We start from the raw sequence: 14,768 nt of genomic DNA, 5'->3' as shown, positions 1-14,768 counted from the left end.
AGGCTATACCTATTGGTGAAGGCCTTCTAATCCTATGGTAAATGTAGACACAGGATTATGGAATTTTTAAATTGAAATACAGCCGATGATCACATCAACAAATGACCGATATTTCTGTTGTTTTTCGTTCTACACACCGTTCCAGCACCTTATATTGTTCTCCGTCAATCAGAATCTCGTGACATTATGAATTACCTGTGTTTGTTTTGAAAATTTTCGAGTTACGGGTACGTTAACCGTAATTATGATACGGATTCTACCTCTATTTTCGTGTATCGCGAGCATATGTCACTTTTTACTTAAGTTTCAACTGATCTTTCCACGTTTCCAACATTTTTTCTTCAAAGCCCTATCCGCCCTATGGACACTAAGAAAACCTCCTTTAGCAAGCTTATTATGGCCAGGCAAATAATGGGGCGACTGGGTGATAAGGGACGGAATCCGACATATCATACTTGAAAAATTCCGTTTTGGGATCGAATCCGATCGGATTCGATCCCGGGTAACCAGAGCGGTGGGCTGCCACCTTGACCGCTCGACCATCCGACCTTTCTCTCCAGAGAACTGCATTAGTTGGTCAAATTAAAATCTAACTATCAGTACGATTTAGACCAACTAATTACCCCTGTTCCCTCGATTTACTTCTTGTTTTTCTGTAAATATCTTTGAAGTGAATAAAAGTCATTTTGTAATTGCATCAATATTTTTCATGTATTGTAGGTAATATTTTAATTTATCTCAAGGCGTTATTTTTATTGTTTTTAAAATGGTTTATTTTTGGTTTAATGGCGTAAAAATTTGGTTTAATTTAGTTTCTTTTGACTCTGTTATTTGAAGAAACAGAGATGGTAACATCGATTCAGTGATATACTGGATGATACAGTACATATCTTTATGCTCGTGATCCAGAAAGGGAGAGCACAGGCAAATCAATCTATTAATATGTTAATAAGCTATTAATGAATATGACGATGATGAAACCCCTAAATTTCTGGAGGATGAAGTTGAGGTAGCTTTGAAAAAATTGAAGAACGGGAAGGCACTTGGCTTACAAGGGGAATTGCTTAAATCAATGGGTTCTGAGGGAAGAAGGATTATGAGTCATGTTCTTAATAAAATTCTTGCAGGAGAACAACTACCCACAGACTTTACTAATTTAATATTTATACCTATACCCAAAATAGCAGGAACACTGGAATGCTACAAACATAGAATAATAAGTTTAATAAGCCATATCTCAAAAGTTTTAACTAATACTATCTATAGTAAAATAGAACCGAAAATTGAAGCAGAACTAAATGATACACAATTTTGATTTACAAAGAACAAAGGAACTAGAGAGGCCATTATATTAATTAGACTTATTGGAGAAAAAATTATTGAAAAAAATAGGGATCTTTATCTATGTTTTGTGGACTATGAAAAGGCGTTTGACAATGTTAATCACACAGTTTTATTTGAAATATATCAAAAAATCGGAATAGATAAAAAGATAATTAAAATTATTCTCGTTTTATACAAAAATCAGAAAGCAATAATAAAAATTGATGAAGAAGAATCCAACTGGATAAGGATGGAAAAAGGAGTGAGACAGGAATGCGGACTTTCGTCACTGTTATTTAATATTTACAGTGAGTGGATGATGCGAGAAGCACTTGAGGATTGTAACGAAGGAGTGAAAATCAATGGATGCTTGATAAATAACATAAGATATGCTGACGACATAGTCCTGCTGAGTGAAAGTAAAGAGGGATTACAGAAAATTCTGAATTGACTGTTCAAAACTGGATTGGAGAAATTCCATATGAAAATAAATGAACAGAAGACAAAAGTAATGAACGTTTCAAAGAGTGAAGATATGGATGAATTCCAGATCATTCTGGGAAATAAAACTTGAAGAGGTTAAAAAGTTTGATTATCTAGGAAGCTCGATAACGAGTGATAATAGTTGTAATACGGAAATTAAAAGCAGAATTAAGCAAAAGCTGCCTTTTATCAGATTTACCATATACAGTATTAACAAACAGAGGCCTTAACATAAAACTGAAAATAAGGACAATGATCTGGAGTGTGGATGCGAGGTATGGACTCTCGCACGTGAAATGATGGAAAGAATTAACTCTTTTGAAATGTGGTGCCTGAGAAAGATGCAGAGAATAAGTTGGACGGAGAAAATGACAAATTCGGAGGTTTTGGGCAGGCTGGGCTTGAGGGGAGAGTTGCTTATAAATATCCAACAAAGAAAAGTACGATATGCTGGACATTTGGCTAGAGGATCAGGAGGACAACTGCTAAAGACGATGATTGAGGGACTGGTGGAGGGGACAAGACCTAGAGGAAGACCCCAAAAGACTTGGAGAGACAACATCAAGGACTGGACTGGAAAGGATTTAAGAGAAGCCTTGAATAGGGAAATATGGAGAGGAGTAGTTCATCAAATGCAACCCTCTGTAGAGAGGATGCCACTGGATAGATAGATAGATAGAAACTATTAATATCTACCAGATAAAATAAAATAATTTAAAAAATGACAATTATCGAAATAATTTATTTCAGGTACTCAAATTTCGAAAAGTAATAGAGCTATAGGAAAAAACCGCCAGATGGCGCATAGAAAGAAGCAGAAGAAATTTTCCGAATTTGTTGTATGGTTAGTGAGACGGAAGGCACATTTCGGAATGAGAACATTTTTATGGTGTTTCTGAGTATTTTTCATGGATAATTCTTTATAATTAGAATCAATATGGTAGTTGCAGAACAAAATAACTGGGCAGGAGTTTCCGATGTTGTGTTTGTTGTTGAAGGAACAGCTAATTTGAGCCCATATGTCGAAAGCATGAAAGCTAATTACATACAGCCTACATTGGAGTAAGTACTTATTTAGTTATTTTGATTTTTTTCTATATTTTTAATAAGTAAAATTAATTTATGTTAATGAAATTTCCAAATACTACTTTAATACAGTAAAAACTGTCTAAAACAGAAACCTGCCTAAATAGAAAAATTTCGGAATAGAACGATTTTCTAATTGTTATATTTTACTATAATCCGAAAACCTGTTCACCGCGGAAATAAACAAGGGGTTTTCTTTATCTATGTGCACCGTCATGACCACACAGTGGGGACCAACGTTCTAACCTAACCTAAACAAACCTATTCTAATAAATTTCCAAATTATTGGTAATTTATTAAGTTAGATTAGGTTAGAATGTGTGTTTGGTAATTTATTAGAATAGGTTAGAACGTGTGTCCCCACTGTGCAGCCATGATGGTGCACATAGGTAAAGATTAACCGAAAAAAGTTTTTAGGTACAAAGAGTATTTATCCCTTATAAAGCGGAAAATTAATTTTTCACGTGTTGTGCACAAATACAGTAAAACCTTTCTAAATGGGAAGCATCTTTGAAACAGAGCTAAACTATTTGTTTTAAAAAACCTGTGCAAGACAAAACCTGCCAAATTGAAAAAATATTTGGTACAGTGCAATTCCAGTTTACACAGGTTTTACTGTATGTATAATCAGTCACCTCCACATATAATTGCTTCATTCAGCAGACAACAGTTTCAGAGCTGTTGAGTATTTTTCTGCTGAACATCTCTATAATCTTCTTCTGCCCACACTACTCTACGCAACGCAAGGAGTTAATTCATACCATCAAGGACAACGGCTTCCACTGGCCCTGTATGCTTAAGGACTTGATTTCTGACAAGAAAAACTTTTCAGCGATAAAAAGTTTTGCTACAGGTATTAGGAAGCTCGACTATTGCCACTCTGCAATCTATGATCACCCTCAACTGACCATCTAGAAGTTCATCGTCTCCTCTCTCTGTATGGGTCAACTGTGTAATTTAGAGTATATTGTTTTAATGGTTCATTCTGTAATAAATTGGATAAGCTGTTCTATATGTTCCGCAGTTTTATGTTTTACATCAAACAGCTTCATCTGTTTCCTCTGTTAATGTACTCCTGCTAACTGAAGTTAATTTGTTTAATAGTTTTGCTTGTAATCTGTTATACATGTTTACATTGTTGCGCCTTTTCAGTTGTGTTGTACCCATCCGGCTCATTCTGTATTGTTTATTGTCCACGCTGTATTAATTTTCTTTTAATTATAGGCGATGCAAGGTGCCAGTGGGTCCCATGACCCACCTTCCCTCACTTCCCACTATCCTATCACACTTACTCCCTCCTTCTGCCTTTCCATACTCTCAACTTCTTCTACCCTATCTCCACTTCCTTCTTACCACGGGCTATACCTCCGAGTTCGGCCCTGTCTCTTTCCTAACGCTGAACATCTCTATAGTTTTGCTGTTTTGGAGCATGTTTGGTGTTTTGACATCACATTTAGTAGTGGATTTTGGTTGTGCTATCTTTGAGTGGCTATAACTGATCAAAGATGACTGTGCCCATGTAATGTGAAGTATATATTACACAGATCTGCAAAAAAAAACATTTTTTTCCAGCTGCATTGGATATTTTTGCTGAATTATATGTTTTAAAGATTGGAGATTCTAAAAATGACTTCCGTAACATCCCATCACGTATAGGTTTTTTGCAAAATAAAAACAAATATTTGATAAAAACTTATTTATTACAATGAACTAAATATATTATATTTTCTTACAACTAATCAAAAAATTGTTTGATATTTATACACAATTTTAGGTCTACTCTTTTTTCTTCTATGACACCTTTTCTTCTTCTTTTTGAGGCTTCTCTGAACTCAATTCCGATTTCCTTCTCTGGTTTCTCGATTGATCATCCAACAGTAGTCAGCTAACATATTATGAATATGTTAGCTGACTACTGTTATGTGACTAGCCATTTTCCTTGGTAACATCTCTTGATATCACAGACATCCTGGTGAAATCTTTTACCCTGTTCTTCATTGTAGGCTCCCAAGTTTTCGGGAAAATAGTCAATATGGGAGTGTAAGAAATGAACTTTTAAGCTCATCTTGCATCCTTGAGCTTCATACACTGCTGCCAGTATGTGTTGTATAGTGGTTTTGTAGTCAGGGTCCTTAGTATTCCCCAAAAACTTATGCACTACATTCTTGAAAGAGTCCCATGCTTTTTTTTCCTTTTCTCCCATTGTTTCCAAAAAAGAGGGGATGTTGACTTAAAGGGGGAGATAAAGGGGATGTTGACTTTTCACTGTATATTCACCACAAACATAACAGAAGCTGTCAGGAGATATTACACAACCTCTGCGAGCCATATTCCAGAAATAAAAATACAAGCACAGTAGAGCTCAAACGCTGGATATAAACTGAGTGTGGCATTAGATGGCCAGCGAGAAACTGAACTTATTTAGCTTGTTGAAACATGATCTAATCCAACAGCAGGTTGTTATATTTATTCCTAGTATCCCAGATAACATGTCGAAACATGCACAACGTCACCAGTAATATTACTCACTATCAACTTTTAACCTGTTTCTACACAATCATGCAACCTTCCTCCTAAAACTACTTAACCCACCTCCCCCTACTACTACTTTCTTCAACCATTAACATTTTTTTTATTTATTTGTTGCCAAGTCCAACTATAATTGATATAATTAATGTGAGAATTCTTTGTTTTAAGGCCATTTTTTAAATAAAAAAAAGAATACTAAATTTTAAGTTAACTAGGAATTTTATGCTAAATACAAACAAAAACTTGAGTGTAAAAAAAATTGACGTGATGGAATTTTTTTGGTATTGTTTTCGTTTTTACCAAGTTGAAATCTATAAGAAAATGTATAAAAATCCTATGCAGTTTTTTACTTGCAGACCTGTTATTTATGCTTATGAAGGCTTACATTACAGTATTAATCCATTTAAAAACAGTTATCAACTAAAAACAGATATATGAAAATAAACTTTAAAATGAATATACCATATTTACTTGCATATAATATGAGGTTTTTATTCATTTTTCGCTGCTTCAAAACCTAGGTTGTCCTGTAAGCGCAAGTGAAGGATTCTTTTCGTTTTTTCAATAATTTTTGTAAACTGTGTATTTGCATCTTTTACCAGATTCTCTGATGTTTAAAAACAAAAGTATTTTATCTGGGTCATTTCATCGTTCTTGAGTATTGTTAGGAGTAAAGATAAATAAGCTACAATTAGCTTTCTTATAGCCATTAGCTTTCGTTAGCTAGATACATCTTTGGAGTGGGTGTAGTAGGACTCTATTTGATCTGACAGATATACTTCTTTTTTGACAAAATTGTAGTCAGTGACACATTGTAATTTCAGCACAGGCTCTTGGAATCTTTTTGACTTCTTCCCAGTGTCAGATTAGTTTGTTTCCACAGCTGAAAGCATGATAACGAGTCTTTTATCGACCCATTTTGTTACCCAGATTCCTCAATTATCCTCTAGCCCACAAACTTCGCCTTTCTTTTGTCATTTTTTATCAAATATTTTGGAGCACCTCGCCTGTTTTGTTCTAACGGTACCACACAGTCTTGTATTTTTGGCCATTAGCTCACAAGCTAAATCCACACTTGTGGAGGTGCCATGCAAAAGCAAACAAATCCATAAAAAATCAAAGTTGAGTTTATAATTGATTTTTTTCCTTCAGCCTCATTCCTATCTACTGTTATAGTTGGTTTCATTCAAAAAAATATGCATCCAACACTTTTTGAGCTTTGAAAATCGACATTCTGTGTAAAAAAAGAACATCTCTTTACATGTGTTCCAAGCAGAAAAAAACATCTATTGCAGTCTGGCTCAGCCAATGAAGAGCTATGATTGAGTCACATGACTCCCAGAATGCAACAGGTGGTTTTGTTTTTGTTGTTCTGTTGGAACAGAGATTTTGATGTTAAAATGTTTTTTTATTAGTACACATTTTATTATACAGTGTATTTCAATGTTATAATTGAGTGAAAATGGATAAAGATGGTTTTATAAGTGTAGAAGAAGGCAATGTTGGATCTAGAAAGAAACCTAAAACTGTTGAAGTGCGGGCAAAGAAGAAAACACAAAAATACAGTGCTCCTTTGGGATGAGATTTGAGGAGCCAGTCCTACTACCTGTAGGCCACCCTCTGTCAGCTGCCAAGAAAAAAGACATTGAATCACTTTTAAATGATGAAAGTTTTTCATGATATAAACAAGTGTTACAAAACGGAACCAAGCTTGAAGCAGATGACGTGGAAAAAGAAGAAGATAATGGGAACCTGTGTGATTGTTTGGGAGAAGACATTTATTGTTCATCCCTATTTTGTAAAATGCCATGTTTTTTGGTAAGTCAAAGTAGTAGCCAGTATAACAAAGTGAAAAAGAATATAGTGGCCAGGCAAAAGAAAACATATCCTAACATAGTTCATGCAAAAAAAAAAAAAAAAACATATCCACCCTAACAATCCATGAAACCTTTTTATAACAGTGTTGTCTCCGTAACAAACTTCATGAATGTTTTCAACCTCCACCGAGGTCTGCTTCAGGTGGTGACTAAACGATGTCTCCCCTTGACCGTTGGAATAATGATGCCCGAGATGTAAATAATTGCGCGTATCGTGTTTCACCCTTCCACTTGTCCCAGTTCAAATTCTTTGAATAAGTACCTCCACACCTGTGCAATCGTTTCTCCGTCTTTAAAGTTTGATGCAGGTGCCCTCAACATTGGCTTTATAAATCTCCCAGGCCTCCAGGTGACGGATGTGATCAATACGAAACGCCTGTCTGATTACTCTGGTGTTTTGGAAGTCTGCACGGATTTCAGGGTCGGTAACATAGGCTGACAAGGCAGTGGTGTGCCTTTTATTTTTAATATCCAATTGATGTTCCCGTAACCATTTTTGTGTTGAGAGGATGGTGGAGCCAATGTAAACTAAGTCTCTATGGAATCTATCATCCCTGATGGGAATGGAGTATACCCTTGGAGCCCTGTTGAGATCTATTGCATCCTTGGCGTTGCGCAGCAGGTCGTAAATTTCTAATTGATCTCGAGGCATTACCGATTTTATGAGGCAGTTTTCATACAAGGCGTCTTTGGACCAATAAGATATTTGGCAAGAGAAACTGACCCATGCAAATCATGATTGCCAAGAACTTTGACATTTCTTCATTGGTATAGGGCATTACTTTTTCAAATGAGATTTTGACATCAAAATCTTGCTTGCTGAATATTGATTAGCCATATGTGTTGGTCTCATTGGTCATTATATCTAAGATATCATTGCTGACAAATATCTGATAAATTTTCTGTGGATCATCCAGATTAGTGTACAAAGGTTCAACTTTTGATTTCCTTGAAACTGTGGGATGTTATGAGATGTTGAATCAATTGGTTGCAAAATGGAATTAGTAGACTTGCTAAATGTTAGAATTATTACTGTCATTGTCATCATCACTGGTGCCTGAATTATTGTCAGAGGCGTCAGGACTCTTCACCTTCTGTTTCTGATCCCAAGAACAATTCTGATTCATCCAAATATGGTTTGAAGTGTGAATCCTTCAATTTATTGTCAGATATTCTGGATTCATTGCTGTTGTAGTCATCCATATACTGACTGATTAGGTTATCTGATAACATGTTCCAACAGTTGGACATTCTAATCATATGAGATGATACCTAGTATGAAAAAATTAATTTATCCAATGTAAAATGAAGTTATCCCAAGTCTTATTTAAAACAAAATATATGCAGTAACAACACTAGTATAAAATAAATTAGCTGACTCAAAAATTTATGTGCACAAAGAACTTTCAAGAATGCAGCAACAATAGAAACAATGTGTTTGCACTAAAACCCTATCTGGCAGACACCAGATATAGGTGACTCATACCACCCAGTAATCACCTTTTATGATGATAGGGCTGCACAAGTCACCCATGCTTCGTGCTACGAAATTAATATATTTTATCCCACTTAATGATATAATATCAATATATTGAGTATGATTCCTGTAGGATTATACATCCTGCCCCACGGGAAAACAAGCAATTCTGTGTGCCGTCCTAACTAGACACCACTCTGACTCATATGTGTCTCATAATGCCACTAATATGTTAAATTATAATACTACCACTCAAACTGGTTATACTTGAATTAAAAACTCTGAAAATCTATAATCCAGCAAGTTTTATAATAGGTGCAAATGTTTTCACTTGTGTTGAATGGGCATCATCAGGCAAACAAATAGCCAGTTGCTGAAACAATGGAGGATTGCTATAAGAGGGGAGGTGAATTGTCGCTATTGCATCGTTAAAAATTATTTCTTTATTTTGCACAAAATAAATACAGTACTGTACTGTACATTGAAAAATATTTAAAAATATACAGCCAGCTAGTATTCACCCTACTATAAACCCTTTGCCTCCTGTAAGTTTTATGAGAATGTCCCGGGAAATCCAACACTAGCTGTTCTCAAGGTCATCCAGCTGTAAACATAATGACTCATCAGTGTCAAATTTTGCAGAAAGGCGAGACAATGGAAAATAAAGTTTGAAGCTTTTTCTTCAAAAATAACGCATTTCTTTCGTTTTTTTTCAGTTTTAAATATTTTTTATGTTTAATTATAATGTAATTAAAAATTGATCAGAGAGGAAGCGGTTAACAAGAACATTTATTAGCTTGCGCACATCCGACTTGGATCTTACACACAAGACATCTGCTATCGTGAACAATTGATGAAATAAAAGTGTACATTTATCAGAGAATAGACAAAGACTCAGTTTGTAAACAATTTACCTTTTGTATATACAACTGAAACTCGATCCTTAGTGTTCTTTCAATGACCGGACATAAAAAATGAACAGATGACGCTTAACTTAAGCGCAGTTTACAAAATGAAAATGCTTAATCTTAATTCAACCACTCATAATTAAAAAATTAAGCCTCATTTAAATACTGGCCTTCCTTTCATGGTTCGTTAGCTAGATACATCTTTGGAGTGGGTGTANCTTAACTTAAGCGCAGTTTACAAAATGAAAATGCTTAATCTTAATTCAACCACTCATAATTAAAAAATTAAGCCTCATTTAAATACTGGCCTTCCTATCATGGTCGAGCCAGTGTTGCCAGCTAAAACACGCAAAAATTTAACAAAAATAATATTAAAGTAGCCAAGACATAGCTAAATATTGTAGCGCCACATCACTAGCGGACATTTGAATTTGCTGACTAGAACGTGGTCGGTTAACCGAGGTGACGGTTAATCAGGGGTCGGATAATCGATGCTCTACTGTAGATACAGTTTGCTTCAAAATTATAAACATATCCAACTTTTTTCAATAACAAAAACATTAACAATGGTAATGTATTTATTATATTAGTATGTTGTTTACAACATCAATTTAAACATTTTCTGAAATTTTTAGAGCTATCTGACAATTACAAAAAAAAATTATCAGAGATTTTCAATTTTTGATTATATCAAAAGTATAAACACAGGTGCGTACAAAAATTATTTGTGATGTCTCAATATTTTGATTTGATTATTTAAATACTCTATCAATTGTATATTTTACTAGTTTTTAGATTAAGAAGTTGTTCTTGTTTAATATTTTCCCAGCAATTCATAATAGATAATTTCAGTTCATTTACAGTGTTCTATTCTCTGTTTTGGCTATAAACAAAACAACTCATAATGCCCGAAATATTTTCTATTGAGTTCATATCAGGGCTCTGTGATAGCCAATTAATTAAATTAATGTTTTTTCAATAAACCAATTTTTAGTTGACTTTGATGCATGAATGGCAGTATTATCTTGTTGGAATTGCCAGTTTTCTCATCCAATAAGTGATTCAAAAGTTATTAACTTTTGATACAAGTTTTCAATATTTTTCTGAATTCATTCTACCTTCTATAAATACAATGCTTATTTACCCCCCCCAACCAAATCCTTCCCACACCATCACAGAGCCGCCACCTTGCTGTCTGCTCATTCTGACTTCTTCATTCTTCCTCAAATCATGCCAGTAGTGACTATAACTGTCAGGTCCATCCAAATTTCATTTTTTTTTTAATCTGAAAAGACACTGTTTCCACTCCTCTTTTCATGTCATCTTGTCTTCATCCCACTTTAATCTAGTGTTTTGTGCAATTGTGTTAATTTTGGTTTGTCAGCCATTTTTGTAAATTTGGTATTTTTATGATTATACATATATCTCCATACAGTTGCTGATGAAACTGCAATTAGCAATGTTGATGCTGATTCTCTGACAGACAACTTTTTGACCAACAGTAGCCGAAAAACCTTTTCTACATTTCTAGATGTAAGGAGTTCTACATTGTTTATTTCTGCCATAATTTTCACCCTTAGTTAACACATTTCTCACAGCACATGTAGATTGATTTACAGCTGCCAAAATTTGTCTTAGAGATTGTGCTGCTCCTTTTAGTTGGTAAATTTCATGTATTTCCAACTCTGTTAGTGTTTTGCCACAAGGCATTGTTTTAAATCACAAAAGAACTGTTCAAAATTAGCACCACATTTGTAATAATGAATGTTACTACCCTCTGATGACAACTAATTAAACCAATAATTAATAAAAAAAAATGATTATACTAATTTTATGCACCTGTGTTTATACTTTTGAAACAATCAAAAATTGAAAATCTGTGATAATTGACAAGACTATGTCTCGTCTCTAAAATTGCACTGCTGTCAATTGTGCACACCTTAGAGGTATGAAGAAGTACATGTCAGGGGTTGCAATTTGGCACAGAGTATTTGGTGCCCAAATCATGCTCAAATAAAAGAAACCAGACTTGTAGGTAGTCAGGACTGAGAACCAGGTCAAAAGAAAATACGAAATGCTGAGACTGTTTCTACAAATAGGTGCGAGTGCAAGATTTGCGCATGCATTGCTCACACTCTCTGAGACATAGTCTTGTCCCAAAAATGGCCTCACTATTTTACTTGTGTTTTTTTGTAATTGTCAGATAGCTCTAAAAATTTCAGAAAATGTTTAAATTGATGTTGTAAACAACATACTATTATAATAAATACGTTACTATTGTTAATGTTTTTGTTGAAAAAATTGGGTGTGTTTATAATTTTGAAACAGACTAGAATTAACAGTTTTTTCTAATAGATCCTATTGAATTTGTTAATTTTCTACGAACTTTTAAAGGCAGAAAATTTGTAGAAAATTAACAAATTTGATTTTCAAAATGTTGAACTGTGTGTTAATACAAGAGTTAAATAGGATTCTAATGCAAAAAATTGTTAGGTTTTATTTATTTCCATTTTCAAGAGTTTTTTAAAAAGTATTTTTCCATAGCAAAATCATTCAATTTTTAAAGTTATCTGCTGGAAGTTGTATGCATAACCAAAGATGTTATAAGCAGCCTTGATAATTGATAAATCAATAATAAATGGAGTAATGAAAAATTCCATATATGATTCATTAATGTAATTTTAGGATGATTTTATAATAATACATATATCTTGTTGATGATGATAATAAGACTTATATTTTGTATTTATTTTCAGATATTTCAATGGAGGACCTCCTGATGACAGGGATTGTGGATGTGATGTATGCCTAATTTTTTATTTTTATAAATTAANCATGCTGAATCGAACGTTTTTGATACTAGATCATCTTCTAAAGTATATATTTTTTGGTTTTTATATTTTTCAATATATTTATTTTGTTTGTAAGAAATAAAGAAATAATTTTTAATGATACAATAGCCACGATTATTATTTTAAAAAGTATACGTTAGGCTTAACATCGACAAAAATTCAACGCGAAGCGACACACGACGGAGAAAAATTTCAACACGGGATAGGTTAATATATTTTTTCGTACATAATCGGTTATCCGAAAAATAAGTTATCCGAACAAGTTATCCAAAGAACCCCAGTCCCCAATTGATTCAGATAAATGACGCTCTACTGTATAATAATTATGAATTTGTCTATCAACTCCAAATTCCTCTTTCAATGTATCAACCATGACAGCCAAGATGATTAAGGTTTACAACACACCACTAACGAAACTTATCGAACTGATGAGATATAAGACGTAATAAAAATATTTTTAATGAATGGTTACAGCAAAAGCACATTCAACAAATGGATCAAGATCAAAGATACTAATAAACACGATCATAAAACAATACCATCACTCAAAAATATTTTAAAATTTCATACGAACAAAATTTATTTGAAAGAATCAAATCTATATCACACAATTACGGTATAACCTTAGCACCAGAAAAATTTCCTTGTTTGAATTACAAGATAAACCCGCGTAATAATAATACATGGAACCAAAAAAACATAATTTACAAACTCAGTTGCAATTGCACTATTCCCAAATCTTATATAGGTGAAACTGGTAGAAATCTGAAGACTCAGTTTAAAGAACACATATCCGTGATTAAATATAATAATTGTAACTCAGCTGTTGCTGTTCATTGTAACAATGAAGGTTGCCAAATCATAATGGAAATTGTAAAAATTGTCAAAACAAGAATCACATACACAAAAAAAGGAGATGGTATGAACATCTTGAGATAATTAAAAACAAAGACAGTGCAATAAATAATAATAATGGTCAAAAGCTACATGAAACTTGGTATCCATACTTGACCAAGAGAAGCCGAGAAGGGTAGTGGTTAATTAATGTGTATGGCAGGTTCTCATTAACTCTGTGCATCATTACCAAACAGTACCCAGCAGGGTGCTCATAAGTCTCACTTCCACTTCCTCCTTCACTCTTCTACATTTCCCTAACCCCTCAAAAACACCTGTTTTTCGACCTCCTTTACCTTAACACCATCCCACCCACTACCTCTCCCCCCACCTCAAGATGATGCCTTCCTGATGCATCCTCTCCCACTTACAATTTGTGGACCATCCCATCATGTAAAACTCTACTGTAAATTAAAACAATTTTTTTTTGTCCATTTTATTTTAATGGTACACTACCTTTACTTTATCATACTGGTTGTTCCAAAAGATTGTTTCTATTCTATTGTTTTTACCATAACCAAGATCACGGTTTCCCAAATTTTATAATCTTAACTCAACACTGTGTCATGTATACTGTGATGTTTTTTCCAATACTATGTACCGTGCTGTCATGTTTGCAATAAGTTCAAAACTTTTTACATCTATGTTGGTTGTTTTTCCCTTTTGTAAATCATTTTCAATTTAATCATTATTTTAGCTTATAACTGTTAATCAGTAATCACCATCCATATTTTATCTAATGTCACAACTCCTGCATTTCTCATAATCCATGTAAGTTTCCTAATAATCTTTTACAATTTTGTAACATTACAATAAATTTATGCTAACTTGTATACATTGTGCTAACCTGTATGTAATTTTCCCTATATAGTTGTAACACAAGAGTTGAAAATTGTCTGAAATGCATACTCAAAGAAATAAAAAGTATTTCTAAAGCTTGTCCTCCTTTTTATTGATAGTGTAATAAGTCTAGTGGAAAAGAAAAGCCTCCTTAGTGCTCATATAATTGAACACAAGACTAACAAGAAGCGTATCGCATAATGATAAGGTTGACATCTTAACCATCTTGGTCGTCCTATTATCCTGGATACCTGGGACTGAATCCAAGCAGTCAAAAAAATCTTAAAAGAATTTAATAGCCACTCAGTCCTGTATATATCAGATCTTGAAAGGATTAAAAGCACAATAAATACCCTAGTTTCTTCTTAATCAGGTTAATGCTAATTAAATACATAGTTTGTATCTAATCATGGTACAAATTGTGTACTCCTACTGGATCCAAATAACAGTGAAATGCATGTAGTTCTTGGCTTTTAGACCATTTTTTAAATCATTTGAG

The 14,768-nt window shown here is 33.7% G+C and overlaps 1 protein-coding gene across 1 annotated transcript in view; it reads left to right on the top strand.

The window, feature by feature from the left end:
• The first annotated feature begins 2,598 nt into the window (after positions 1-2,598).
• LOC111633480 (mediator of RNA polymerase II transcription subunit 25-like) overlaps positions 2,599-14,768 on the top strand; it is a 54,352-nt gene continuing 42,182 nt past the window's right edge. The window contains exons 1-2 of the mRNA XM_023378061.1: positions 2,599-2,868; positions 12,440-12,485. Of these exons, the coding sequence (XP_023233829.1) occupies positions 2,744-2,868; positions 12,440-12,485 (171 nt within the window). The 5' untranslated portion in view covers positions 2,599-2,743. The remainder of the gene's footprint in view (positions 2,869-12,439; positions 12,486-14,768) is intronic.

This window comes from Centruroides sculpturatus, unplaced genomic scaffold, assembly GCF_000671375.1.
Source record: "Centruroides sculpturatus isolate CEXI.00-Female unplaced genomic scaffold, Cexi_2.0 scaffold618, whole genome shotgun sequence".
In the NCBI taxonomy this organism is placed as follows: domain Eukaryota; kingdom Metazoa; phylum Arthropoda; class Arachnida; order Scorpiones; family Buthidae; genus Centruroides; species Centruroides sculpturatus.
The sequence above is the reverse complement of the archived record's forward strand: the minus strand, read 5'-3'. Positions and strand labels throughout refer to the sequence as shown.